At 47.9% G+C, this 27,191-nt stretch overlaps 1 protein-coding gene across 3 annotated transcripts; it reads left to right on the top strand.

Moving 5' to 3' along the window:
- The first annotated feature begins 1,250 nt into the window (after window positions 1–1,250).
- Window positions 1,251–26,871, top strand: ORC2 (origin recognition complex subunit 2). 3 transcript variants are annotated; one of them, XM_044978375.1, is made up of 17 exons: window positions 1,251–1,364; window positions 1,642–1,742; window positions 2,732–2,878; window positions 3,643–3,729; window positions 4,776–4,868; window positions 6,210–6,241; window positions 8,113–8,170; window positions 11,206–11,387; window positions 12,078–12,176; window positions 14,120–14,229; window positions 16,069–16,201; window positions 16,683–16,779; window positions 19,682–19,828; window positions 20,620–20,791; window positions 23,484–23,545; window positions 24,544–24,662; window positions 25,465–26,871. In XM_044978375.1, the coding sequence occupies exons 2-17, from the start codon at window positions 1,652–1,654 to the stop codon at window positions 25,549–25,551; spliced, it is 1,716 nt and encodes a 571-aa protein (XP_044834310.1). In that variant the 5' UTR covers window positions 1,251–1,364; window positions 1,642–1,651; the 3' UTR covers window positions 25,552–26,871. The 3 variants fall into 3 exon arrangements, with proteins under 3 accessions (XP_044834310.1, XP_044834308.1, XP_044834309.1); XM_044978373.1 differs by having other exon boundaries at window positions 1,256–1,364; window positions 26,357–26,871; XM_044978374.1 differs by having other exon boundaries at window positions 1,350–1,364; window positions 1,642–1,695.
- Window positions 26,872–27,191: the final 320 nt, after the last annotated feature.

Raw genomic sequence — 27,191 nt, 5'->3', positions numbered from 1 at the left:
ATGAAACAAACGGTAGGAGGCGTTTGAGTAACTAGGCTTACCACACATAAAGGGTTTCTGCACATGGCCTCGTTTTTGAGCTTCCTGTCTCTGTCCAGGGTCCCTCGGCGGGTCCTTTTCCAGAGCAGAAAAAGCCCCATGCGTCCTTCCCCTGCACCCGCAGCTGGTTCGCCTATATGCCCCTGCAAACCCCAGCTGCTGGCTCCCACCTCCCCCACAGCGCTGAGGAAAGGGGTCCCTTAGGGAGGCGCTGACTGAGGGCTGTCGCTGGGTGCTGGGCTTGCTGCCCTGAGCGGGAGCCCTAGGGCACCCGACCGCCACTGACTGCCCCCGCGGCAGGTACCCCCACCTGTACCTCTCTGCTCCCCCACGCCAGCGCCCTGCCCTTGGGAACCCGACCTATGGCGCCCCTGAAGCTTGACAGGTTACAAGTGTCCGAGCCAGGGCGCTCTGAGGTGGCGTGTGACCGGCCCGGCCGGCTCCGCAGCGAGGCGGGGACGGGCCAGCCCTGCCCTGCGGGATCGCCTCAGGAAACGGCTCTGCGGGGCCGCCCGGGGGGGGGGGGGAGTGAGGCAATTTGCCCCGGGGCCCCCCCGAGAGTTTTTCCGGGGCCCCTGGAGCGGGGTCCTTCACGTGTTCCGGGGGCCCCGGAGCTGCTTCTGCTCCTGGTCTTCGCCAGCGGGGCGTCCTTCCACTCCGGGGCGGAAGGACCCCCCGCCGCCGCAGACCCAGCTGAGCTTCGGCGGGAATTCGGCGGCGGGCGGCGGGTCCCGGAGCGGAAGGACCCCCCCGCCGCCGCCGACTTACCGCCGAAGCGGGGCCCCCCGCCGCCGAAGACCCCAGGCCCCCGGTTCTGCAGCTTGTTCCGGCGTTACAAAGGGGCCGGCGCGGCCCCGAGGCGCGGCGAGGGCAGGGCCCGCGAGCGGAGCCGCGATCCCCGGCTCAGCAGTAAGTCAGTGGCGCGGGCCCTGGCTCCCGCCCAGGGCTAAGGCGGGCCGGGCCTAGGCGGTGCGTGCCCGACGCGCACGCGCGCGCCCCCTTCTCCCGGGGGCTCTCGGCGCCTCGGCTCTGGAGCTAGAAGGGGGAGGAGTCTGGGGGCGGGACACCTTCCTGGCCACGCCCCCGTCTTGGTTGGTTGAGGGCGAGTACCTCCTGGGACGGGCGGAAGGAGCCAGCTAGAGGCGTTGTTGATTTGCTGGCGAGAAGATCGATCTCGCGCAGCTGCGTTTCCTATTGGTGCCGCGCAGTTCCCGCCCCTTGTTGCCCCCCCCAGGGAGGGCGGTAGATTCGTGCTGTGCGGCCCGGAGGCAGGAAGGATGCACCTCGCTCCGGCTCGTGCCGCTGCCACCCGCCTTGGAGCTGCTGTGAGCCGCGGGGGCGGGAGAGAGACGGGGGGGCGGGGCTCGAGCCACTGCAGCCTCCGCCTCCAGTTCCGCGGGTAGCTGGGGGGCCAGGCCGCCCCCGCCCCCCTTGCAAAGTCTCCGTGCCCAGCCCCTTGGCTGTAAGGCGGCTATTGCGGCCGGGTGCACGTGGTGCTTTGCTGCCCGGAAACGGGGGGTGCATAGCTGCGGGTTTGCGTGGTGCGCTGAGGGGTGGGCAGTGCCCGGCCGCCTACCTAGTTAACGCTTGTTGGCATTGCAGGTTGTCTGCTATGAGTCAGCTGGAGTTAAAGAGAAACAAGGTCCTGGAAGCCAGGTTTGTGGCAGATGAAGATGTTCTGAAGCACATTTCTGATAACGGAGGTACTAGTGGTTTAAGCGTAAACAGGCAACTTATTTTGCAGATATTGAAATGTATCAAGGGTCAGGGTCGTCAAAATGATTGGTAGCCTCTGGGTGCCCAACTTCATCTTGGAGGGGTCTGATTGCTCAGAAAGCAAGTGCTTAAGCACTTCCTGATAACTAGTATCTGAAAACTGAGGCACCTAAAATCACTAGTTGCTCCTGAAAATTTTGGATGTTAACAATTTGCATATTCCCAGCAGCGGTAATGTCATGTGAGCATCTCCTTTTAAAAACTTGGCTTGGGGTGTCTTTTTATGGTGTTCTGTGTGATCCCTTTAGACTTTATGGGACTCAAATCCTGATATGTGCAACTCTGCAGTAGCAGTTAATGCTTCAGAATTGCACTGATGTCATCACTTATATGGATATTGAGAACTTGGTATGAAATCTAGAAGTAGCTATGAAATAAAAAAAACAGTCATGTTAATGTCTCAGTTCCAAATTCAAATCAGTTCCAAATCACTGTTTGGCAGTTGGGACAGGTGCTGTCTTGAGTTTCCATATGAATGTTTAGTATCAGAGGGGTAGCCGTGTTAGTCTGGATCTGTAAAAGCAGCAAAGAATCCTGTGGCACCTTATAGACTAACAGACGTTTTGCAGCATGAGCTTTCGTGGGTGAATACCCACTTCGTCGGATGCAGTGGGTATTCACCCACGAAAGCTCATGCTGTAAAACGTCTGTTAGTCTATAAGGTGCCACAGGATTCTTTGCTGCTTTTACATATGAATGTTAAAAGCCAGAGACATTCACTGCAGCTTTGATTACTTAAATTGTAAGCATTGGAGACAGGGTCTGTGGGTTTTATTTTATTTGTACAGCCCCTAGCACAACTCTGAGGGGGTGGGAGAAAGGGGGTGATCTAGGACAAGGGCTCCGAGGTACTACTGCAATATTATTAATTAAATTTAGCTTATCAGAAGTTACGTTTTTGTGGTTGTGATTCTAGGTGTTAAAGTGCGGAAGGACAAAGCTCAACTTGCACTCAATGTAAAGAGATTTGTGAAGACACTTGAGAACATTTCTGATGATGATGAGGCCCAGGAGATCCTGAAAGAGCAGAACTATGTGGCTGTTTTGGGGGCATGTGCTGAAGGTATTTCTTTTTCTCACCATGTGAGGTTTGTGTGTGTGTTTTATGTATCCATGAGTAAGAAATTATTAAGAAAGGGATAGATAATGAGAGAGAATATCATATTGCCTCTGTATAAATCTATGGTATGCCTACATCTTGAATACTGCGTGCAGATGTGGTTGCCCCATCTCAAAAAAGATGTATTAGAATTGGAAAAGTTTTTCAGAAAAGGACAACAAAAATTATTAGGGGTATGGAACGGCTGCTGTATGAGGAGAGATTAATAAGACTGGGACTCTTAGTTGTCTCTTTTCCAAACTGAAGGGGGGATATGAAAGAGGTCTATAAAATCATGACTGATGCAGAGAAAGTAAATAAGGAGGTATTATTTACTCCTCATAACACAAGAACTAGGGGTCACCAAATGAAATTATAGGCAGCAGTCTTAAAACAAACAAAAGGAAGTATTTCTTCACACAACGCACAGTCAACCTGTGGAACTCCTTGCCAGAGGATGTGAAGGCCAAGACTATAATGGTCCAAAAAAGAACTAGATAAATTCATGGAAGATAGGCCTATCAATAGCTTTTAGCTGGGATGGGCAGGGATGGTGTCTCTAGTCTCTGTTTGCCAGAAGCTGGGAATGAGTGGCAGGAGATGAATCACAGGATGATTACCTGTTCTGTTCATTCCCTCGGGGGCACCTGGCATGCCATTCTTGGAAAACAGGCTAGATGGGCCTTTGGTCTGACCCAGTATGGCTGTTTTTATGTGTTTTCTAACAGATTCCTTGAGAAATGGCCCCAGTGCAGGTGGGGGTGAAATTTACTCGTTCCAGACTCCAAAACGTTCTGGCAAGATGGCAGAGCTGGGTATGTCTTCCTTTTCAGTATTACCAAGTGAATAAATTATTTCTGGAATCTTAGTCTGGCAGCCTCCTTGTAATTTACTTGTATTTTAAAAAGTACTATTAAAAAGTCTTACGACTGGCTTTGGATCAAAAGTTTTGAGAAACAGAAGCTCGGGATTTGGACATATTGGTGATTGCTTCTTCTGTAATGGCAGCCCTCATGTTATAATGGTCCCCCTTCAGTATGTGTTAATTCAGAGGTTCACATCCACTATATTATGTGTCACCAGTAGTTCAGGCTTTAACCACTGGTGCTCTGGGTTTCCCTTACTATAATGCTGAACCTTTGTGCTGGGCTTCGTTATGTCTCCTATTCCACTGTGTGTGCCATAATCCCACAGCAGAGTCTGAGCTGATCCATCCTTTAGTCTTGTGGGCGGAGTGTGAAGTTTGGAACAGTTTGAGCTCTGTTGTGGGTTAGAACAAGCCAAGTGGAATGAGAGATTCTGGCTGGTAAAGCTGAAGTCTTAGTTGAGTGAACTGAGTGAAGTTTAGATTCTCAGCACTGTTATTGTAATACATAGCCTTTTGCATTCAAGTCACCAGTTCAAATCCAACCCACGCTGATGATTATCAGAAGGGAGTCAATAAAATGTGAGTTTAGTCCAGTTCCCAGTGGACTGATGATCTCAACACACAAGCCATTACCAGAGAGTCCAGTTCAGCAGCCTCAGACAGAGGACCAAGTGTCATGACTAAAATATTCTCTCACCTCAAGGGGTGGCCCCTCCATGAGGGTGGCACTTAAGTCAGGCTAACTCTGTACCTGTCTTGTGGATCAGCAGAAGAGTGTAGTCTTGAAGAACCTTTCACGAGTACTAAATTTACTCTCACAGGTAGAGAAAGAAGGGAAATATCTGTGCAGCTCCTTGGAAAGGTTGGGAAATGGGGTTAATATGTAAGAGATTACTTTGGGCAAAGAACTCTGTGTGTCACTGTGACACACTCACAGCTGTCCAGTGTGTGTTTTGTGCCTATCACATTTTGGAACTATTCTTTTATTTAAAGCCTCTGAACTAGCCCAGACGCCTGGGAAGAATGTAACCTTTGAATCCTCCCAGTATCCTGAGAAGCCAGCCAGCACCCCTCAAAGCAGCAAGAGTAAGTTCTGAGACACTTTGGTGAATTGGAGGAAAGTAGCTAGCAGGTGTATCCCAGCACAAATGGCAGTTAAGCAGGTTGGCGTTCAGGTTGGCGAACTCCCAGCATACTTGATATTCCAGGGTTAGTTTTGTGCTTTGTAAATAGTGCCGCTTAGTCTGCTTGGTGCTCTAGTTCTCTTGTGGATCATGCTGTTTGATCGTTTTGTGTTTTTCCTACTGGCTTAGAGCAGAATGTGTTTGCTTATCCCTTCTGCTGCTGCAATGCACAGTAACGTTGAGTCAGTTGAGAAACTCCTCTGATTTGGCTGCATACGCTTCGCTTGAGTATTCTTTAAATCAGGGCTAATGAGGACCGTGAAGGACTAGACTGGCAGCCCCTGTACAGGTGCACTGGGGAGTAGAATATGCCGGGGGTGCTCTGCACAGGGAGCAGAGAGAATGGAGAATCAGTGCTAGACACGTAGTGGCACGTCTCGCAACAAAGAAGGTATGGAGGCTTTGGAGTCTTGACCTGGATTGGTGTGTGAACTTGAGCGGGGGGGGGGGTTCCAGGAAGCAATCAGTCTGTTAACACATGGCCTATGCTATGTCATTGTTTGAGTGCTAGGGGAGGAGGGAGAAGAAACATCCTTTGCTGCATTCCAACCCTAGCAGGAAGGCCCTGATTTGTGTTCTGCAATGGGGTCTGGAGCTGGTTGGGACAGGGACAGACCAGCCTGGAGATATGCTTGTTCAGCACCTCCCCATGGTAGTTCCCCAGTTCAATGGGTGCACTATACCACAGCCAGCCCTGCTCCTCCTCTCCATGCCTCGCATCCAGCCCTGCTTCCCTCCTCCCCAGGGGTCCTGGGAGGCAGTTACCTGCTCTAAGCTGCAATGGCTGGAGTGTAAGAACTGGACACCCCTACTGCAGGGTTGGCTCAGGCTCCCCCCCGGCCCACTCCATAGCTCCTTGCTGGACTAGACATGGAGAATAGCCTTGCTTGCTGTCCCTGTCCTTCCTCACTCTACCTAAACCCTTATCCCCTTCCTGCTCACTCAAGGTTTCCTGTCAGTCCCCAGTACCCATGGACCCTGGCTAAAGCCACCAGTAGTGGTAGCACCACCGCCCCTTTCATGGGGCGTATTCCCCACTCTGGGGCAGCTGTGGATTGCTGCACCTTGCACCCATGAGGGTGACTGGCCAGAGAGTTAACATGCAGAGACAGTATCTCTGAGACACTGAGAGCGGATGCCTGCATTTCTTACTTGGGGAAACATGAGCATCTTGTGCCCATGTCTGTAGGAGCTGGCACTGCTGGAAATATATGCTACTTTCATTGTTTCGTTTGCTTTACAGAGTACTCTGCTTCGAACAAAGCCCAGCTGAAGGTGAGTGACTGCTTTTTGCTTGATCTTATTTTAAAACACAAACCATCTGATTATCATGAGGATTGGGGCTTGAAGAGCCTCTCCCCACCCATCACCTCCCTAGATTTTTCACAATGCAGATGTCTCCATTTCGAAGCAGGCAGGGAAGGGTTTAAATGAGCGCTGGAACTGCCGCAAATGAGGATCTTGGATTTATGGGCTTTAGAGTGAACACGCAGATCAGTAGATTTGACAGACTAATTAGCATAGGTGAGAGATGGTTCCCTTGCTTCATGCAACTGGACATGTTTGACATCCCTTTAATATGCAGTTAAATGCTTAGATTTCCAGCAGCTTGTACAACTTGCTGGAGGAAATTGTATAAATTTTAGGACTGGAGGATGTCAGTGCTCCAGAAATGCTCCAAACTGTGGTGACTCATTAGCATTTGGTCACTTTAGTGTCCACTAGTAATAATGTAAATGTAATGCTGGGGAAAGATTGAGACTGAAGTCCTGCTCGGGTACAGTACGAAACAGGCAAACTTCATGAAGCAGCAATGCAAGCTTTCCTCTATGCTGCCCCAACAACTTGTTTCAGCTCTGAACTAGATGGACAGCCTAGAGGTAAGAGGGTAGTTTAGTCTCCATAATTCAGTTAGGCCTTGGCGAGTCTGCTGAGGTTGCATCAGGGCAGGACTGCCCCTTGGGGAGTTCATGAAGTGAATGCAGGGAAATAGATAGAGACCAGACTCCAGTGAATGATTGCTTATATAGCACCATACTGTAGGTGTGTGCAGTGCTCTGAAGCATATTTAAAGTGCTGTTCTAATCTGAAAAGTGAGTCTAAAAGATGGCATCATGGTTCCACACATCATCTACACAGTTCTAATTATTGCAAACTCAGCCTGGAGTCTGAGTCCAGCTGTGTTCTTTCTGGGTTACTTTTCAGTAATAAAGATTCTACAATTGGAACTTGGTTTACAGTTTTTGCAGCAGAACCCAGCTCCCTCTTGCAGATCTGTATTGGCTTTGCTTGCTAACAGGAATACAAAGCAAAAAAACAAAACCAAACCCCATACTTATTACACAAAGTAAATTGATGCAACCGAACATACACAGATTGGACTGACATTTGTATATAGTTACTTTAAGAATAGAGCTGCACTTTAAATGTGCTACCAAGGTCCAAAGCTACAAAAAAAGGTCTTGAAACCTACCAGGGCCTTGCCATGGGAGGATCTGTTTATATCTTAGCAAAATTGTCCTTAGGAGTCCTTTGTCTGATGTCCTGATAATATATTGTGTTTAACTTGATGAGAAGGCTCTGTGGCTCTGCACATCCTGTGTGTTCTAAAGTTAAACTCTCTTGGACATAAGACGTAATCATACCTCCTTCCCCCACAAAACAGAAATGATCTGTTTAACAGGGTTAAGCGAACAGCGACTGAACAAAACTGCTCAGTGCTCCTCAGACACATTACATTGCTGCTGGGCTTCTCAGTGCTGAGTGCTCTGTTATGCTTTGCTAGTCGCTCGCTTATTGGAACTCCAAGTGACTTTGGTGAGTAGAATATGTGACCTAGCGCATCATGGCTCTGTCTGGCAGAAGTGTTACCATTGTCGTCACTTCCATGTGGCTCCTTCAGGGGTAAGGGGTTCTGAAGTTTCCGCATCCTGGTTGTGAGTTGTGATCCCCATTCCCCCAGGGCTCAAGGGGTGATCACCTGACACCAGGAATTCCCTCTCCCAAGCAAAGCTTCCTGCTTCTGCATTCTCAGGTCCCTGCCAGCTGAAAGAGAGCTCAGAAATGAAACCCTGGCCCCTTGCCTGGCAAAGTGATGCTACTGATAGCGCACGTGTGACTTTACTAACATACTTGTGTTCTTGCAGAGTAAAAATAATGAATTTGTGTCCACAACACCTTACAGACTCAGGAAGAGATTGACAGGTAAGGCGCACCATTTGCAATAAGCTCCAGTTTACAGGAGTACAGTAGCATTGTTAAGTAAAAGCTTAGGGTGGATCTTAGTGTTCTGTTACCTATAACCTGCTGTCTGAGCTCCGTGAATTTATCTAGTTCTTTAGATGGAAGATAGGTCTATCAATGGCTATTAGCCAGGATGGGCAGGAATGGTGTCCCTAGCCTCTGTTTGCCAGAAACTGTGAATGAGCGACAGGGGATGGATCACTTAAAGACTACCTGTTCTGTTCATTCCCTCTGGGACACCTGGCATTGGCCACTGTCGGAAGACAGGATACTAGGCTAGATGGACCTTTGGTCTGACCCAGTAGGACCATTCTTGCGTATTTATCTCCCCATGGGTGCTTCAAGGACATTGCTGTCTACATAGAGAATTCAAGTGACTCCCAAGTAAAAATAGCATAATAGCCATCTTTACTGAGCCAGTTTTTGGGATACATAGTTCCTTCACTGCAAGATACTGTTTCTGAGGTGTTGGGGTGTGAGTGGCAGCACCTAATCTCTTACTTCAGTGACTTTATCTTAGCAGGTAAAACCATGTGAATAATCCCATGTATGCAGATGCTTTACTAAATGTGAGGAATTCAGTTCTTCTGTTAGATTCTCTAATCTCTGTCCGCTGTAGGCTGGGAGTTTGTGTCCATCAACCTTAATCACTTGAACTGATTTAAGAAGCTGTTAAAATCCCAGCCACTCTGAAAAGCTTAATATTCTATATCTATAGTAGATGATTTCAAGTCATTGACTGACTTCAAATGTGTAGGATCAGTGTGGGAGAGATTTGCATGTCATGTTCTTACACGTTTTAACATGTGTATATGTGACAGTAAATTGAGCTAGGTTGAGGATTCTAAAACAGGGTTGTGACCCGTTAAGGTCATCAGGTTATTATGCAGGGGGGTCACAAGCTGTTAGCCTGCACCCCTAATCCTTCTTCACCTCCAGCGTTTATGACAGTGTTAAATATAAAAAAAAGTGTTTTTAATTTATGAGTGGGGGGGGTCACACTCAGAGGGTTACTGTGTGAAAAGGGTCACCAATACAAAAGTTTGAGAACCACTGAACTAGGCAAATTAGCTTTTAATCTGACAAGCTCAGTTGTTTGGGCTTTATTCATCTGTTGTAGAAATATATGAAAATTCTAGTGAAAATTCCATTCCAGTAAGATTGTTTGAACCTCACTTTGGGAAGTTTATAGATTACTATAATTCAGAAAATTAAGACCTCTTTTATGTTCTTGCAGTTGTTTTTATTTGTGTGTAGTTTGTGTTAAATTGTCATGGGATATGCACTCTGCATAAAAATAACTGGTCACTTTTTAGGCTGAGGCAGGGGTGAGCTGGAGCCGGTTCGCACCGGTTCGCACGAACCCGTTGTTAAATTTAGAAGCGGTTTTAGAACCGCTTGTTAACTAGCTTCCCTGCGAGGGAAGCTTTGATGGGCTCTGCCTGGGAAGCCTGTAATTCCTCCTCCCGGCCGCCGGGGGGCGCTGCGCTGTGCTGCGAGAGCCATGTGAGCTGCCTCCTGGCCCTGTTGCTGCTCCTGCTCTTTGGACCTCTGGCCTGGGGGCTCCTGCTGCTGCTGCCTGGTGAGTCCCCGGCTGCGTCCTGCAGCTCCCAGCCCCCCCCCCGTGTGAGTGTCTGCGCCCCTCCCCCGCCTTCCCTGCCCCCCCCAGCCGCCCCCTGCCCCCCCCAGCCGCCCCCTGCCCCCCCCAGCCGCCCCCTGCCCCCCCCAGCCAGCCGCAGCCACCCCCTGCCCGCAGCCACCCGCAGCCCACCCGTCTGCATCACCTGCCCACAGCCAGCCCGTGTCACTCCCTGCCTCCAGCTAGCCCTGCCCCACGCCCCTATCTGCAGCCAGCCCCACATCCACTGGTGCCCTGCAGTTCCCAGGGCAGTAACCCTGCACACCTGCTTTAATGGGGGGGGGCAGGGAGCAGCTGGGACCCACACATGTGCACACCCTAGAGTGACCAGACAGCAAGTGTGAAAAATCGGGACGGGGGTGAGGGGTAATAGGAGCCTATATAAGAAAAAGACCCAAAAATTGAGACTGTCCCTGATCACCACCCACACATGTGAAACGGAGCTCATTTCTAGTTCAGCCCCATCTTTTTAAAAAAGAACTTTAGGTAGGGTTAAAATACATCTGTATTTTCCTGGACATGTCAGGCTTTTCGGTTCTTAATCACCTCCTGGGAAAATATGGACGTATGGTAACCCTATTGGTACAAAAAATACATGCTGTCGCACATCCCTTAAATCAGAACTTTTTATAGGGAACCCGTTGTTAAATCAGAACTTTTTATAGGGAACCCGTTGTTAAGATTTTGGCAGCTCATCACTGGGCTGAGGGTGAAATTTTCAGACATGCCTAAGAGACAGGGGGTCTCAGGATCCTAGCTACCTAAATTTCATTTTCAAAAGTGACTTGGTCTTCTAAATCACTCATGCGCTTTTGAAAATTTTGCGCTTGTTAAAAAATTACTGCTCCTTACCGCTTCAAAGCCATGAAAGAGTGAGCCGGATTCTGTTCTTACTCTTGAATCAACAGAATTGTTAGTAAAATTTCCGTGGCAAAGCCCTTTTTTGCTAGTGGTGACATGAGCCAGAAAAAACCCAACTTATGTTTGGAGGGCTGACAGGTAGAATAACTCTTCTTACTAGTATAAACTGATGTAGCGTCTTTAAGAGAAACATGGAATCCCACAATGTCATTTTTAGAGTCACTTTTCAGAGTAGAGCCACACTTGGAGGCTTGCGCCAATTTTCAGAGCCTTACTAAATAATTGGAAAGAGAAGGGGAAAAGAGAGCAGTGTGCATATTTTCAGGTCTATGTAGAATGGATTTTTTTTGAGTAGCACGATGGCTATGAAATCGGATTAGGACTTGGATGCTTGAAAAAGGATAGACAATATAAGAGGAGACCTAGGCTACAGGAAATGTGTAATAAGAGTTCTCTGTAAAAAGATATTACCAGCTCTCAAATGCTTTCTCCTTAGCTCCAAGCTTGCGTTCAGACAGCGAGAGTGACTATTCTGCTTCATGCTCTGAGGAGGAGGAGGAAGACAAGGACCACAAAGAAACCAGTGATGTCATATTGGACCGAAAGACCCCAAGTAAAACTAGAGCAGCTCCTGCTTCCAAAAAAACACCAGCTAAGAAACTGAAGGAGGAAATGACAGTGAGTGTAGAGGAAATACAGCCCTGATGGGAGAGATTCAGAGATGCTTGGTGACAGCGATTGTCGGTGGGGCTGGATTCACCACCCTGCTTGTGCGCTCTAGATACCTAGAGCATGTTAATGTAGCCCAGCAGGGCCCACATGGGGCAGTTTGAACACAACATGCTGCCTGTGGTATGGGTGGTGAATCCAGCATCCCAGACTGCACCTAACAATTGCTGCGGCTTGTCTCCTGTCAGCCCCTCATGGCAGGGGAGAAGTGGCAGGAGGAGGAGAGCAGGAACGTGATGGAGGAGGATTATTCTGGAGAGGAGGTCCAGACCTAGCATTGGCCAAGGAATTAAGGGCCGTAGGTGGCATATGAGGGCAGCTTTCCTATGCTCTGTGTCCCTGTTTGGGGGTAGGGTTTCAGCCCCTCCCCCTCAGCAACAGATGGGTCCGGGGGAGAGACGTCAAAGCAGCCTCCCTAAGTCCTCTCAAATCTTTTTCATAAACATTTCTAAAAGTCTGAGAACAAGGTTGGCATCTCTGCTTTAGGTTTTCTCCTCAACCCCCGTCCCCTCTGAACTGAGGAGTGGGTGTGGCTGTGAAGTGGCATCCTAACACAGCAATTTGAGCCTTGGGTGGGGGCATGGAGAGAGCGAGTCCACAGAACCTGCCTGAGACTGACCTTTCACTCTGCCTTTTCAGAGCAACCTGGTGGAAGAATACTTTGAGGCACACAGTAGTTCCAAAGTTCTAACCTCCGATCGAACCCTTCAGAAGCTGCAGAAAAGAAAGCTGGATCAGGTAAAGTTGCAGCAGATGAAACCACCTTCATAATGGAAGGTCTTGTCTGTGGTGGATTTTTTTCCCCCCTGAAATTCCCCCCTTTGCTACCACCAGTTCAGCTGTACTAGAGAGATCAGGAGCCTTAGTGTAGACAGTGTGCCAACAGTACATTGGTGTTTGAACTATTATGTGATGTACAGCTGCTCTGAGTAGGGTCAGGGGACAGGGTGGTTAAACTGCTATCGCCTTCTCTGCTCTAGCGCTCCCACCATTGGGGCTGAGAAAGTGGTAGCAACGGGGGGGGATGGAAGTGTGTAGTAGATGCTGGCTAATATGTCGGTTGAACATTGCAATCGCTAGAATTCAGAATGCAGAGGAGGTAGAAAGGGATGATACGAATGGAGGGCAGCGATGAAGTCTGCTACCAATCCAGGCAGCAATGAAGTCTGGCTTTTGTGAACAAATTTGTTAAAAGTAAAAACCCATCTATTCCCCCAGATGAACTGAGGGGAGTATTAATGGTGTGGGGGAAGATTTCAGCTCTGGGTTTGCAGTTCAAATCCCACCCAGGTTGGGGGCAGCCCGAAGCATTACTATCTGACAGCTATTCAGTGGCCTCTGTATATGTGTGAAAGGGAGTGTTGTCCCAGTCTGGTTCCCAGTAGACATCTAACTCTGGTGGCTTTTAAAAAAAAATTAAATGGACCACTTGTTGACACTCCCTATGGAGAGGCTATGGATGAATGTATCACGGAGAGTGAATGATCCCCTTGTCCCTAGAGGTGGCCCCTCCGGAACAGGGACTCAGAGAAACATGTACTGGTGCCTGCTGTCTGCTTGGTGAATACATAAGATTTTTGTGTCGGGGGTTATTGGTTTAACTCCATGTTACCAAAACACATGCATTCAGATTACCTACTGGCTGCTGCCTGGATTCTGCATAATGCATTACCCAGGGAGAACTCTGGTGGATTCCAAGTAGTTAAATTGGACACTCCTGTGTATTGGGAAATCCAGACGTGCAGTTTTAAATCTTCTGCTGATATCAAAGGGACTAATGGGCAGCTTGATGCTCTGAAAGCTTTATGTTTATTCGAAATAGCACAGTTCCCTTCTGTTTTCTCTCCAGAGTAAACTCTCTTCTGCCACATGGGGGTGGGAAGTGAATGCATTAATTGGAGAATTTGAAGCCTGCATAGGTCTCATGCTACAGCAGTTCCAATTTTGTTGCCAACATTATAAGTAGCGCTGCTAGCTTACACATCAGGACTCTGGCATGTCTTTTAAAAGCCTGAACTAGCCCTCCAGATTTGTAATAACATTTCTCATAGCACTTTCTCTGGTGAGGCTAGTTTTGATCTGCAGGTAAATTCTTTCCTATTTGTTTTCTAATACTCTGGAGTCTTCTCTTTAAACATAATACCTCATGGCCTTTAACCCTTTAGTGACTGACTCAACTGAACTAACGCAAACCACATTGATGGGCACCCTGGTCTTGCCCATTGCTAATGGGGTTGTCTCTGGTTTGGTGCATCCATTATTGGCAGAGCATGCTTAGCGGAGAAAATCCAGCTGCTGGTGCAGAAGGAGCTGTGAATGTGCCATTGTCTCAGTAGCAATATGCCCAGATGCTGCAAGGTGAGGCAGAATGGGGTGACCAAGACACAGGCCTGAGCATCAGCCTTGATCCTGTTCTCAGATCGGCCACAGGTTTCTGTGTAAAAGTGGGCAAGTCATTTGACTTCCCCATCAGCAAACCTGGGCTAATTGTTCCCACTGGAGTATTGCAGTTTGTTTAATACCGGTAAAGCATTCTGATCTTTGAAGGGAAGGTGCTGGAGAAGTGCAGTGTTTATAAGGGTTCAGTCACACACTCCAGGCACACATTTAGACACCTGTTTAGTCATTGTCTTCAACCCTAAACCCTGTATGACTGTCCTATTCTCCCCTTCTAAACACAGCAAACCCTGCTTGTCCTCCTGAACAAGGCTCCCCCTGCCTTCACTGCTGAACTGAAGGAACTAAACCAACAGCATGAATCCTTGTTTTCCAAATGGATGCTGCAGTTACAGTAAGTATCTATGGATTCCTCTAAGAAGATTCAGTGAACATTAGTCCCCAACATACCATCAGGAAAGCCTCTGCTAATTTAAATCATTGTCCCACAGATGAGCAATGGAATGATTCACTGACTGAATTAGGGCTGAGGTTGCAGGATAAGCAAGGGTAATTTCTTAGGGCGCAGTCTGGGTAATGCATCTCTTGAGACAAGTTGTGCAAAATTTACTCTTTATGAGCTGAACAGCCGGGGTTTTTAGAGGTGTAGAGTGTCCCCAGTTGATGGGAGCAGTAAGTGCTCATTGGTATGTTTTATAAACAGTCGAGTATACGAGGAAAGGGGGAGAGACCGTTTAGAGCATACAGGTTGGTTAGCAAATCGCCAATACCACTTCTCATAGAATCTGGTTTTCTTCAGTGGTGTAATAGTGAGCTTTCTTAGCGTGAGGGATCTAATAGTTAGATGCGAGAAGAAAAGTGCCGAGTCTGTTGAGGACTGTAGGAGCTGGAATTCTGTGTCAATTTGTGTGAGAGAAAGCGGGTTTGAGGGCACACTTCCATTATACACCTCTACACCTATATAACGCAACCCGATCTAACACGAATTTGGATATAACGTGGTAAAGCAGCGCTCCGGGGAGGGGGCTGCGCACTCTAGCGGATCAAAGCAAGTTCAGTATAACGCGGTTTCACCTATAACGCGGTAAGATTTTTTTGGCTCCTGAGGACACCGCTATATCGGGGTAGAGGTGTATTTAATACTGGGTGTTGCTTATAGAGCTATAAGATTCCATGGTGCTTTACAGAAGACAAGGTCTCTGCCTCTAGAGGATTCGATTCTAACAGGGACAAAGGATACAGAGGCTAGTAGCTCAGAGGAGGGCAGGTGCAGATGTATGGGAGGACATCAGTGCTAGAAGGCTTTGCGAAAGGAGTGTGGTGCAAGGAGGAAATTGCAGTGTCATGGTTCATGGGACAGTCCCGAGCATATGGGATAGTGTGAGAAAGATGGCAGGCTGGTGAGGCAGAGGAAGCAGGTGGGGAGTGGCAGATGGTATGTGTGGGGAGTAAGAGCAACATAGGTTTACAATAAATATTTTCGTTGAGCCAAATCCAGAGAGGTCTCATGTGCTTGCATTGAAGTTAATGGGAGTTGTTTGCCCACAGCACCTTGGGATCTGGCCCACTCTTCCCTCTTTTGTTGACACATCATTCTTCCTTTGAGCATTAGACGCTGTGCCTCTCCTCGTAAGAGGTCAGTGATCTGCAGTGTCCTAAAGCATCCTTGTATCTGCCTGTCTCTGGCTGTACTGGATAGTTAAAGGTTAAACCACAAGTACTAGAATAGCATGTTTTGATTTTGAAATCTTGACCTTTGACCTGACTAGAAAAGACACATCAGAAGCAACTGGTAGGCTTCCATTTGTTGTCTCATGACTGCTGTGATTCATGGGAAAAGCTGAATGTACTGTGCCTGAATAGCTTGGTGGAGGGGCCTATACAGTGGCTTTGTGAGCAATTTCCATGTTAGTCTGCATTGTTTCAGAGGACCTGATAGTCTTCAGACAAGTGTCCCTTTCGTGTGAGGACAGCAAATTCCCAGGTCTTGAGCATGCTGATAAATACTCCTGTTAGTTACATGGAACCACCGTACCCACTCATCTCAAACCCCCTACAAACTGAGGGACTGGCTGGCTGCAAGCTGAAGTACCCTGGACTTGATTGACTCTTTAGAATTGTAAGATTATAGGAGGAGAGGGGAATCGGATTGTTTCATGTAATGGAAACACAGATGTGAGATTCTAAAAGGACCTGTCATTTTGATTCCTTTAATCTGCTCTCTTCGCTGCAGCCTGGGGTTCAGTATTGTGCTTTATGGACTGGGCTCAAAGAGAGATCTGTTGGAGAAGTTTCGTACCTCTCTGCTCCAGGATTCTGTTCACCTTGTTGTCAATGGCTTCTTCCCCAGCATCACTGTGAGATCAGTAAGTGTGACAAAGCTTGTGAGGTTTTTAAGTTGCTGGTTGTTATCTGCAGCCACTAAAATCTTCCAATACAAAATGTTTAGTGTAGTCTACAGGAAGCTTTCCCAGTCTCTAAACACAGACTCCTCAATGAATAGCATTCCCCATTCTCCCTTCTCCTTGAGTTTAAAGAAACTTTGACCACGCTGGGGATTGGTGTACCTGAACTAGTGCGAACTCCCTAGTATAGATGAGGTATCCCATAATATGCAACATACTCCAATACAATTTACTTCTGCTTGAAACTGGAGAAAATCATGACTTACCTTGACTACCCTAGGGGTTTGCACCATGTGAAGCTATGCTGGGAACTGGCCACAGATGGCTGGAATTGGTGAAGATCCTTGGTGTTAGCTAAGGCCCAACTCTTAGATTCGGTGTTAAGCCCATAGTTATCAGAAGTCCCTCAGGATGATGATGATCTTGCATTTTTCTGTTCCAGATTCTGAACTCCATAACAGAGGAGGTGCTGGATCACGTGGGGACTTTCCGCAGCCCTCTGGATCAGTTAGACTTGATCATGAAAAGATTTAAAGAAGGTAAAGAGACTGAGCAGATGCCCTAAAGCTTAGACTCTCTCTGATCTTGGAAAAGCTTGTGCAAGTCTGGTGTTTTCCTTGAAATCACATATACTTCCCACTTGCTCAATTGCAATCTTTGTGTTGACTCTTGCTGTTCTGTTTCCTGTCTTGTGATTTTGTGGCCTTCATGGAAAATATACGTAGTTCTCTGAATAGATGCGTAAGTGCACCAGGGTTTTGGCTTCTTGGTTGTGAAATGTGTGAAGGTGTCTTGAGTACCTGGAAATACAGCATTCCCTTTCCTCAGTTTCAGCTTGTTAGCTTGGACACATTGCCAAGGAAAAGTGAGAAAATGAGCATTCTGACAATGAGCCTGAGAGCCTCATGTCTGCTCTACTGAGTGCTTAGTCTCTTCACTTGGTTAATTGGAGGGGTTTGTGCCATATTTCTCCTCAGCTGTAAGTTCATTGATAGAACAGAATAAGGGTAAAACCTAAGCTTTTTGTATGGGGGTGGATGGGAGAAGGAGGTTCTTACTGGTTGCCTGAGGGCCTGAACAATACCCATTGACGCTAAGAGGTGAAAATTTCAAGAGCCTAAAAGAGCCCAGATGCCCAAATACCACTGAAATTTAATGGGAGTAGGGGGCTGAACTCCCTTAGGCTCCTTTGAAAACCTTGGCCTAAGAGGCTTGCCATAGACTTCAATGGACATTGGATTGAGCTTCGAATGTACAAGGTCTAATGGACTGAAAGGGACTAGCGATGTAACTTAATGTATGCAGACCCCTCTGTTGTTGATGGCTCTTTTGAGCAAACAGAGTAGGACGTGGGAATTCAGGTTCTAAAAGCAATGTTAAATGGGTCATGTCATATATACAGAGCGCTTGCTGAGTTCCATATGTAACAGTATAGGGGTGTGTGTGTGTGTGTGTGTGTGTGTGTACGGTTCCAGTGGCTAAATTTTGTGTGTCTACATCTGTGCATATATGATGTTGCCATTGGAGCCTTAACTCTTCTTTTTTTTTTTTCCCTCAAATGTTCATCCTTCATCTGTCTTTGTGCTTTCCTACAGAGAGTGGGTAGGGGAAAGGTTGGCTGGCTGGAGGCAGTCCCCCAGTTGTAGCTGTTCTTATGCAGCATCACAGGTGCTAAACTCTAGCTGTCTCCCTGTGGAAAACCCAGGGCTATGGGCAGTTGAGTAGCTACTTGATTTCTGCACAAAACAGAATTTATAATTGGCTAATGGCTTGTCAGGGAGTTTACTGGGCTCTCCAAGCAGCTGTTTCTTTGGGAGCTTTAGCAGCAACAGGCCAAGTTTGAACTTTTAAAGATCACCCATTTCACTCATTTGCATTCTGTGTCAATACGTCTTAGAGTACATCTGTGCAGCAGCTGGGAGATGCAATTCCCAGCTTGGGTAGCTGTACAGGCCCTAGCTTTGCTCAAGCTAGCACCTAAAAATAGTTTGTGTGGCAGCCAGGGCTAGCCCCTGGCGCACGTACCTAGGAGCTTGGGCATGATGGTACTTGGCTGCTCAGGCTAGCTGCCCACCGCTGCCACACTGCTCTGCTCAGGTTAGCACGGGCACCGCTACCTGCGCTGGGAATTACATCTCCTAGCTGCTGTGTAGAGAGACCCATGCAGAGCTCCTTAAAGGCATGTTGAGAGAGATTTCTGTTCAAGTCAGTGGGCTTTGGATCAGATCCTCTGTTTGAGGGTTTTATTTGGTCTCTTACTTACATAATTCAAAAGTGGCAGAACAGATCTGTATTTAAACCCTGCTCCTAAAATAAATCCATATTGTCTAGAGCAGTGGTTTTCAAACTTTTTTTTTTTTTTCTGGCGACCCAGTTGAAGAAAATTTTTGACGCCCGTGACCCCATGGAGCTGGGGATGAGGGGTTGGGGGGGGCGGCTCTGGGCTGGGGCGGAGGGTTGGGGTGCAGGGGTGAGGGCTGTGGGGTGGGGCTGGAAATGAGGGGTTCAGGGTGTGGGAGGGGGCTCTGGGCTGGGGCAGGGGATTGGGGTGCAAGAGGGGGTCAGGGCTCTGGGACGGGGGGTGCAGGCTCGGGTGGGGCTGGGGATGAGGGGTTTGGGGTGCAGGAAGGGGCTCTGGGTTTTGGGGGAGCTCAGGGCTGGGGCAGGGGATTGAGAGGCAGGCTTATCTCGGGTGGCTCCCAGTCAACGGCACAGTGGGGATGCTAAGGCAGGCTTCCTGCCTGTCCTGGCACTGCGGACCGTGCCACTCCCTGGAAGCGGCCAGCAGTAGGTCCAGCTCTGTGTGGCTCTCACCCACAGGCACTGCCCCCCCCCCCCAGCTTCCATTGGCTGGTTCCTGGCCAATGGGAGTGTGGAGCCAGTGCTTGGGTAGGGGCAGTATGCGGAGCCCTGTGGCGCCCCCCACCCCCAGGAGCTGCACCTGCTGCTGGCCCCTCCTGGGGCATAGCGCGGTGTCAGAACAGGTAGGCACCAGCTGGGCAGCACCACCGATGGGACTTTTAATGGCCTGGTTGGCGGTGCTGACCAGTGCTGCCGCGACCTAGTGCCTTCCGTTCTGTGAGCCAGTACTGGGCCGCGACCCGCACTGGTGTAGAGGCTCAGAACTAAAGGCATAGAAAGCTTCAGCCCAAATGAGAAACTTCTGGACAGGTTATGAGCAAGCAAAAGGGGGTTATGAAAGGAAAGCTGCAGTGGTGGCAAGAGCTACAGTGGAAAGAGCTTGTATAAAATATTTCAGATGCCCTGAAATACAGGCTGAAAGGCAAAGTCCTCTGACACTGGAGTGCTGGATGGACGTGCATAGGGGATTTGACAGGACTGGCTTACACTCAAACCACAGTGAGAACGAGGAATCTCTTCACTCTTAGTGCAGCTCCTTAGTGTGACTGTTCCCCTGCTGTTTTTTTCCCCCCTTTGTAGATTCTTCCTTGGAGCTCTATCTCCTCATCCATAACCTGGACAGCAAGATGTTGAGAGGAGACAAAAGCCAGCAAATTCTTGCACAGTTAGCATCCCTGCCCAACATCCACCTCATCGCCTCCATCGATCACATCAATGCTCCACTCAGTGAGTCCCAGGGCCTTGGTCTCCTCCACTGTGCTTCCAGAAAAACCACCCTTCTGGGATTGTTAAATGCTCTCTGTGTATTGCGTGCATGGCCTTATCTCTGCCCCGTGGGTGCATAATGTACAGGTAGCTTTCTATTAGCACCTGGAGGCCATGGTCAGGGTGGGGGCCCCAGTGCCCATGGGGCTGTACAAACATACGACTATAGCTGCCAATCACTGTCAGATTATCTATAGAGTACTGACACTTCGCTGAACCACTGGTTCGAACACCATGTTGTTCAGACTGGTGCTATCTGAAAGTGGAATGGAAAAGGGGATGTGTGCAGTGTGCATGTAAATTCTTTGGTGCAGGGAACGTTTCACTCTGAGTGTAAATGGCTGGGTAAATAATACTGCTCTATGTAAGTGAGAATTCGCTAAGGCAGTGGTTCTCAACCAGGGGTATGTCACAGGGGTACACAGGTCTTCCAGGGAATATGTCAGTTTGTCTAGATCAGGGGTCACGGGATGGATTTAGAGAGGTTGCAAGTGCAGGACTGGTGTTAGGGGGTAGCAAGCAGGGCAGTTGCCCAGGGCCCCACACCCCAGGGCCCCCGTGAAGCCAAGTTACATGCTTCAGCCCCATGCAGCAGGACTTGGGCTTCAGGGGTACAGTAGTCTGGAAAGGCTGAGGACCACTGCTCTAAGGTGGTGCTGCTGCACTAAGATGGTTTATATTGTATGACTGGGAGAAGCTAAATCTGCAACCCTGTCTGTCCTTTTTCTTCCTTTTTGTGTGTGTGTATCTAGTGTGGGATCAGGCAAAACAAAGCCTCTATAACTGGCTCTGGTATGAAACAACCACTTTTAGTCCCTACCTGGAAGAAACTTCCTATGAGAACTCGCTGTTAGTGCAGCAATCTGGGTCTCTGGCTCTGAGCTCCCTAACGCATGTCTTGCACAGCCTCACCCCCAATGCAAGGTAAGATCCTATCACATTATCGTTCTAGCAGCTAGAAGCCCCAGTTAAGATTGTGTTAGGTACTGTGTGTACATGTAGTAAGAGACAGTCTCAGTCACAAAGATCTTACATTCTATATAGATAAGAGACAAAAAGGGTGAGAGAGAGACAGGGCTCCCATCCCCAGTTTCCATATGGGTAGAGCCCTGTGTGGATACAAATTTATATCCGTGGATATAAACCGGTATCCGCAGAAACTCAGGGCTCTCGCAGGAACCACAGCAGCAAAAGGAGCAGAACATGGGTACTGCTCCCAGGAGCCAGTGCCCCATGTCGGCAGCTCCTCCAGTGCGTCTGTACCTCCCCAAGTTGTGCCCACTGGGGTGGGCACCAGGCTCACAGGCAGCTGTGCCTGGTTGCGCTCTTGTGTGCAAGCGGCACGCACATCCTCGGACAGGAGAGACAGACAGCTGTGTGGAGGGGGCAGGGCGGGGCTGGGGGCGGGGCTGCAGGCAGTACAGCAGTGCTGGAGGAGCTGCCAGCGCGGGGTGCTGACTCCTGGGAGCGACAACCCCACGTTCTGCTCCTTTCACTGTTGCGGTTCCGCAGATACTGACTTATATCCGCGCAGGACTCTACATATGGGGAACTGAGACATGGAGTGATTAAGTGACTTGCCTGGTGTCATTAAGACTTGCCTGGTGACTTGCCTGGTGTCATTAAGCTTGAACTGAACCCTGATCTCCTGAGTCCCAGTCCAGTTCCTTAACCACATGCTGTCCTTTCTCACTTCTTTTCTCATAATTGGAAAGCAAGGTCCCCATTGGCTGTCTCTCAGCAGCATGGATCTCTGTCTAGCTGGAGGAAGTTTAGAATGCAAAATATTGCAGTGCCAGCACAGTCTGGCTACACAAGGACTTGGATTTTGTGATCTGCTAAGTGCCCCTCTTCAGACTGCTTAGTGAGTCATTGATGGGTGAAGAGTTGGGGGAAGCTCCACCCACTCTCTCAGCACTTCTTTCTGAGTCAGTGAAATGTGCCCTCTGGTGAAGGAGCAAGGTGACAGCTCTTAAAGCAAGATTATCTTGCAGAGCGTCTCCCTGCCCATTCAGTATTGCAGAATGTTCCTTTGGCAGCTGTTACTTTTCCATGTAAGCAACTGCAGCTTTGGGAACATGCCTATCTGCAGCTGCTTTCCATGCCGTTTAGCAGCTGGAGACGTGTAGAGCCCTCACCAAGACACCAGCCAGTTCACCATGGACCATTAGTAGTCTATGGACCATAGTATAGGAGCCACTGATGTGTACAGCACTAGAGAAAATAGATAGCTAGTATGCTGGGGTGGTTTAATAGACCTTTCATTCTAACAACCAAGAATCTTGCCATACAAATAAAAAATGGAGGATCTGGCTTGCTGTATTGGTGCTTCTATCACCACACAGACACAACTCAATCTCAATTTCTATAGCATTTCCTGCTGCATTTTCACATAGTGTGTGGCTACAGTCAGTCTGTTTCTAACAATACTGGACAGCTTGCTTTTGTCCATGGAGGAGCCTGTGTGTGGCTTGGCAGCCATCCCTTGGATGGGGGTATGGTAACATCTAAGACTTTTCACCTTAAATCCAGCTCAGACTCCTTTAAAATACAAATTCAAAGTTTTAATCTGAAAACCTGCAGGGAAAAAGAGAATAATTAAATGACTTCAGTGTTAGCATCTTATTTGACTAAGAAAGTCAAGCTTGTTATTTCTGTAACTCATAGTGAATATTGCTCACTGCATGAAAGGGGCAGGTTCCACGACTAGCATATTGGTTGGCTTTGCAATGCAGTGTATGAACTACAGAATTGCTTTGCATTGCAGTACGACCTGCCATTTTTGATTTCTTGCTTGTAGTGGGCAACAATAAAATAATTAGTTGACTACATGAGTGTACTCCTGAGTCCTCTCTCTTGGGCTCTATGGCAGGGGTGGGCAAACTTTTTGGGTCGAGGGCCACATCTGGGTGGGGAAATTGCATGCAGGGACATGAATGTAGGGCTGGGGCAGGGGTTGGGGTGCAGAGTGTGGGGGGGCTCTGCAGAGGGTTGGGGTGCAGGAGGGGTGTGGCAGGGGGCTCAGGGTAGGTGGTTGGGATGCAGGAGGGGTGTGGGGTACGACAGGGGGCTCAGGGCAGGGGGTTGGGGTGCAAGGTGCAGGAGGTGTTCGAGGTGCGGGCTCCAGCCCAGTGCTGCTTACCTTGCCGTTCCCAGCCAATGGGAGTTGCAGGGGGCGGTGTCTGCAGGCGAGGGCAGCGTACAAAGCCCTCTGCCCCACCCTCTACCCTTGGGGCCACAAGGACATGGTGCCGGCCACTTCCGGGAGCGGTGCAGGGCCAGGGTAGACAGGGAGCCTGCTTTAGCCCCGCGGTGCCACAGGGGTGCCCGCGGGCCATAGTTTGCCCACCCCTGCTCTATGGAACAATAACTTAATTTGGGCTTTATCTGTAGAACAATCACCTTTCTGACACTTTTCGAGTTGATTGTTTAACTTGGGTTCCAAGTGATCAGTAGCCCTTACATGATGGAGGAATGGGACTACTTGAAATGAATGGCTCTTGGAAAGCAAGTCTTCCTCCAGCTGCTGTGTACGCACAAGACTCTGTTCTTCAAGAAAAATTGTTTAACATTTCTGTAATGGCCTCTTTTTTTCTTTTTTTTTTTCCCTCCACAGAGGGATTTTCAGACTGCTGGCCCAGTATCATCTGGAGAACAAGGATAACCCATCTTACCCAGGTACCTGGTGTTTGATGTAGGAATGCACGTGGCATTTCTTCTCTCGTCTGATGTGGCACCGTTGGCAGTTCAGTCAAGGTGGAAGCTGGGTTCTCCCATTTTAGCATGTGTTGCCATAGCAGATTTACTGAAACTGCTGGCTTTTGAATGTGAGTTTAGCACCGAGCATCTCTACCAGTGCTGTGCATTGGGCTACATGTTCTGGTGTGTGACGTGAAATCAGATGAATGGCTGAGTTCAGAGGATCTCTTCTTACTGTCACCCAGTCTGATAGTGAAATCCTCCACGTGGGGCTGAGTTACAAAACCAAGGAAGAAGTTGACTGTCACATGCCATCCATTGATTAGGGGAGACAAGGAGTCGAGACCTCTTGTGTTCTGCTACTGCTTCTGCCACTGTCAGACTAGATGATCATAATGGTCCCTTCTGATCTTAAGTTCTATGACCTTAGTCAAGCCACTTAATCTATGTCCTGGCTTGTCCCCCTATGATACCTACAGATTAGTCTGTAATGCTCTGCAATTTGCAAATAAATGGCATAGTATTAATCTAGAAAGATAAAGATACAGTAATATATAGGAGCTGTGTAGTGAAAGAGAATCCCACACTGGGCTGTGCACTTGAGTGCTCTGAAAGTTTGTCTTTACCAAATGGAGGATCTTGTACTGTCAGATCTGCCACTTTCCATTCCTGAAATCCCTTTAGCTTGGCTGTATCTGTGGAACAAAGCTGTGGTTGACAAATGCATTAAATATGGTCAGGATGTATGTTCTGAATTTGATCAGAGGAGCAACTGAAATAGCAGGAGATCCCTTCCTCCTCTCTTTAAGGGGGCTCCTCAAATTGCATGTCCCAGTAATGCTGTTTTCTAGTGAGTAAGCAGTGCAAGCTATCCTTCAGGACTGCAGGAGAGGAAGTAACTCTGCCCTGTACCAGAGCACATGAATCTGCTTTGGATGCTGGCTGTCCTGATTTATTTAACTCCTCTCCATACCCAGGACTATCTTTCCAAGACTTCTACCAGCGGTGTCGGGAGGCCTTCCTTGTGAACAGTGACCTGACTCTTCGGGCTCAGCTGACAGAATTCAGGGACCACAAGCTCATCCGGACCAAGCGGGTGAGCTAGGCAACTGTTATCTTGACTGTGGCTACAGCTGGTGGCCTTACTTTTTATTTCACTACTTGCAGCTGTTGAGTTTACCTGAGATGAGCTGTACCTATGTCCAAAGTACACTGTTTGAAGCACTGACAAATGGTCAGTGCATTAGTGAAGGGCTGAAGGCCTATAGCATGCTATCCACTTTTGCATGCAGGTCTCTCAACTTTCTGTGCAATGGAAAGAGACTGCAGAAAAGTGCACCACGGCTCAGTTACTTAACGACACAGAGTTCCTTTGGGTATGCAGTGGAACCCTGATTACCTGAAGATCTCGAGGAGCAATCTGAAGCATTTGGATAACTAGAAGAGACTATTTAGCAAGCTTTGAAGTCTGTACTTGAAGTCCCTGGAATGGAGACTGCTAGCCAGCTCCAGCAATGAGACTGCATTCCCAAGTCCTGAGGCAGTAAATCATTTAAGTGAAGTGGATAGGGACTACTCCCACTCTCTCGCGTAATATGCAAGGGTAACTGAGTCAGCTGTCTTCTAAAGCTCTGGGGTTTGTCTCCCAAACCAGATATGAGCCGATTATTTCAATGTGCTTTTTCACCTGTTGCCATGCTAAGGAAATATTCCTGGATTAATATTGTAGTTAGTACTACTGAACACTGACCTGGCTGGGCACCTCACTACATAAGGCCATGTTGGTGTGTCGAATCTGTGCTGTTTGTAACAGTGTTGTCTAGTGGCTGATGTTGCATTTTGCATCGGTGCGATTTCTTTGCCACAGTCCTGTGTTGACAGTATGTGTCCGTTTTCAGGGAACGGATGGAGTGGAGTATTTATTAATTCCTGTAGACAACGGGACCTTGACTGATTTCTTAGAAAAAGAGGATGAAGACATGTGAATCTTCTCAAATCCCAAACCATTTACACCAGCTGCTATCAAGGGATGCTGGAGAGGGGTCTGAACTCGAATTGCTGTCCCTTTGACCATGGGCTGCTGGACCACTTAATGAAATGTGATACTTTCCAAGTTTGGTGTTCTAATTACTTGAGTAGTTCTGGGTAAAGAATTCCATATGCAAGACATATCTTACTCTTGAGTTTAGATTTGTATTCTTTTAGTCTTCCAGCTCACGTGATGCCTTCTTCGTATCTATGCAGCGACTTCTACAGACTAGGAAAACTAACTCTTCAGTAAGATTGTGCCTTCTGTTCATTACCCCTCTGCAGAGGAAGGTTTGGCTGGAGCAGTTCACTTGAGGAATGCAATCACTCCATGCTCAGAGCTTTAGTTTGTACGAGAGTTGTAATTTTTCACAGCTCAGTGCTTTCCAGTACTCCCTACATTGGTCAAGCCTAGCGTGGGCTCCTAGCGTGTGAAGTTGCTGAAATTTTAGAATGCCAAGTGATCTACCTTGAGTGGTCAAGTCGGGTGGAGTGGAATAAAAGTGGAACATAAAAAACAAGGGGTTGGAATGTTGTGGGTAACTTATTAAACCTTCCCTCTCTGCTGAAATGTTAACAGTAGAATAGAGGAGCTTTCCTAAAATCCAAATCCTTTTAGAAGGGGGAATCTGTATTGAAAATTGTGACTGGGAAGGGCTCTAAAGTGACCTGTAATGGGAGGGAAGGAAAAACAATGTGACTTTTTCCTGCTTTATGTATGTACAGAAGGCTATAAAGTTTTTTTTTTTTTTTTTAAATCAGGGATGTCCAAGTTGGCTCTCCTGGAGAACTTTTTGGAGATCCTGAATAGAAGATAAGTTCAACAAAGATCACTTTTCTTCATGGTATTTTTTAGGCACTACATTAAAATTTATTTTTTATGTTCCAACAGTCTGCATAAGAATAACGTCCAGTCTCATTTCACCTGCATGATTTATCTGGTCTAGTCTACCAGTTCTCCAGTATCTATAGTGCCTTCTAGGAAAACCAGAGACTCAATCTGAATTTCTAATATAGAAGAAAAAATGTGGTTAATATGGGAGTTTAAGAGTACTTTGATGCCTTCTCCATATATCAGAAAGAAAGAGGCACAGATGTAGTTTTTTTTCCTTTGCAGGTCACCTTAAGCTCTGCAGTTCTATCACCTACATAAAACTATCTGCCAGTCAGACTTCAGGGACACGTGAACTTAATGCCTAATCTTGTGGCAATCCATCTTATAAATAACTGTTTTGAATGACAGAATGTTAAATAAACTTTTATTCATGTTTCTCTCACAGATCTCCTGGTGTATAGATGACAGAAACCCCATTTTCATTACTGCTGACACAATGCATGGCTGCCTTAAGAAGTGGATTTAAAATCTCAATTCATCCATATTTTCTCAGGACCTTGTGTTTCTGAAAATCCAAAGAGAAGTCTATCCCCTTTTACTACTAATACTTAACACTTAACACTTACAAACATCACAATGGGGAACTGAGGCAGAGATTGTGACTTACTTGAGGTCTCCAAAGGAGTATCAGCTGGGGCTATGTCATAGGTTTATTCCCCACTTTGAACCTTAGCGTCCACAAGATGGGGACCTGCATGGACT

The sequence above is a fragment of the Mauremys mutica genome, chromosome 10 (genome assembly GCF_020497125.1).
Source record: "Mauremys mutica isolate MM-2020 ecotype Southern chromosome 10, ASM2049712v1, whole genome shotgun sequence".
Taxonomy (NCBI): Eukaryota; Metazoa; Chordata; order Testudines; family Geoemydidae; genus Mauremys; species Mauremys mutica.
This window is presented reverse-complemented; position numbering and strand designations above follow the sequence as displayed.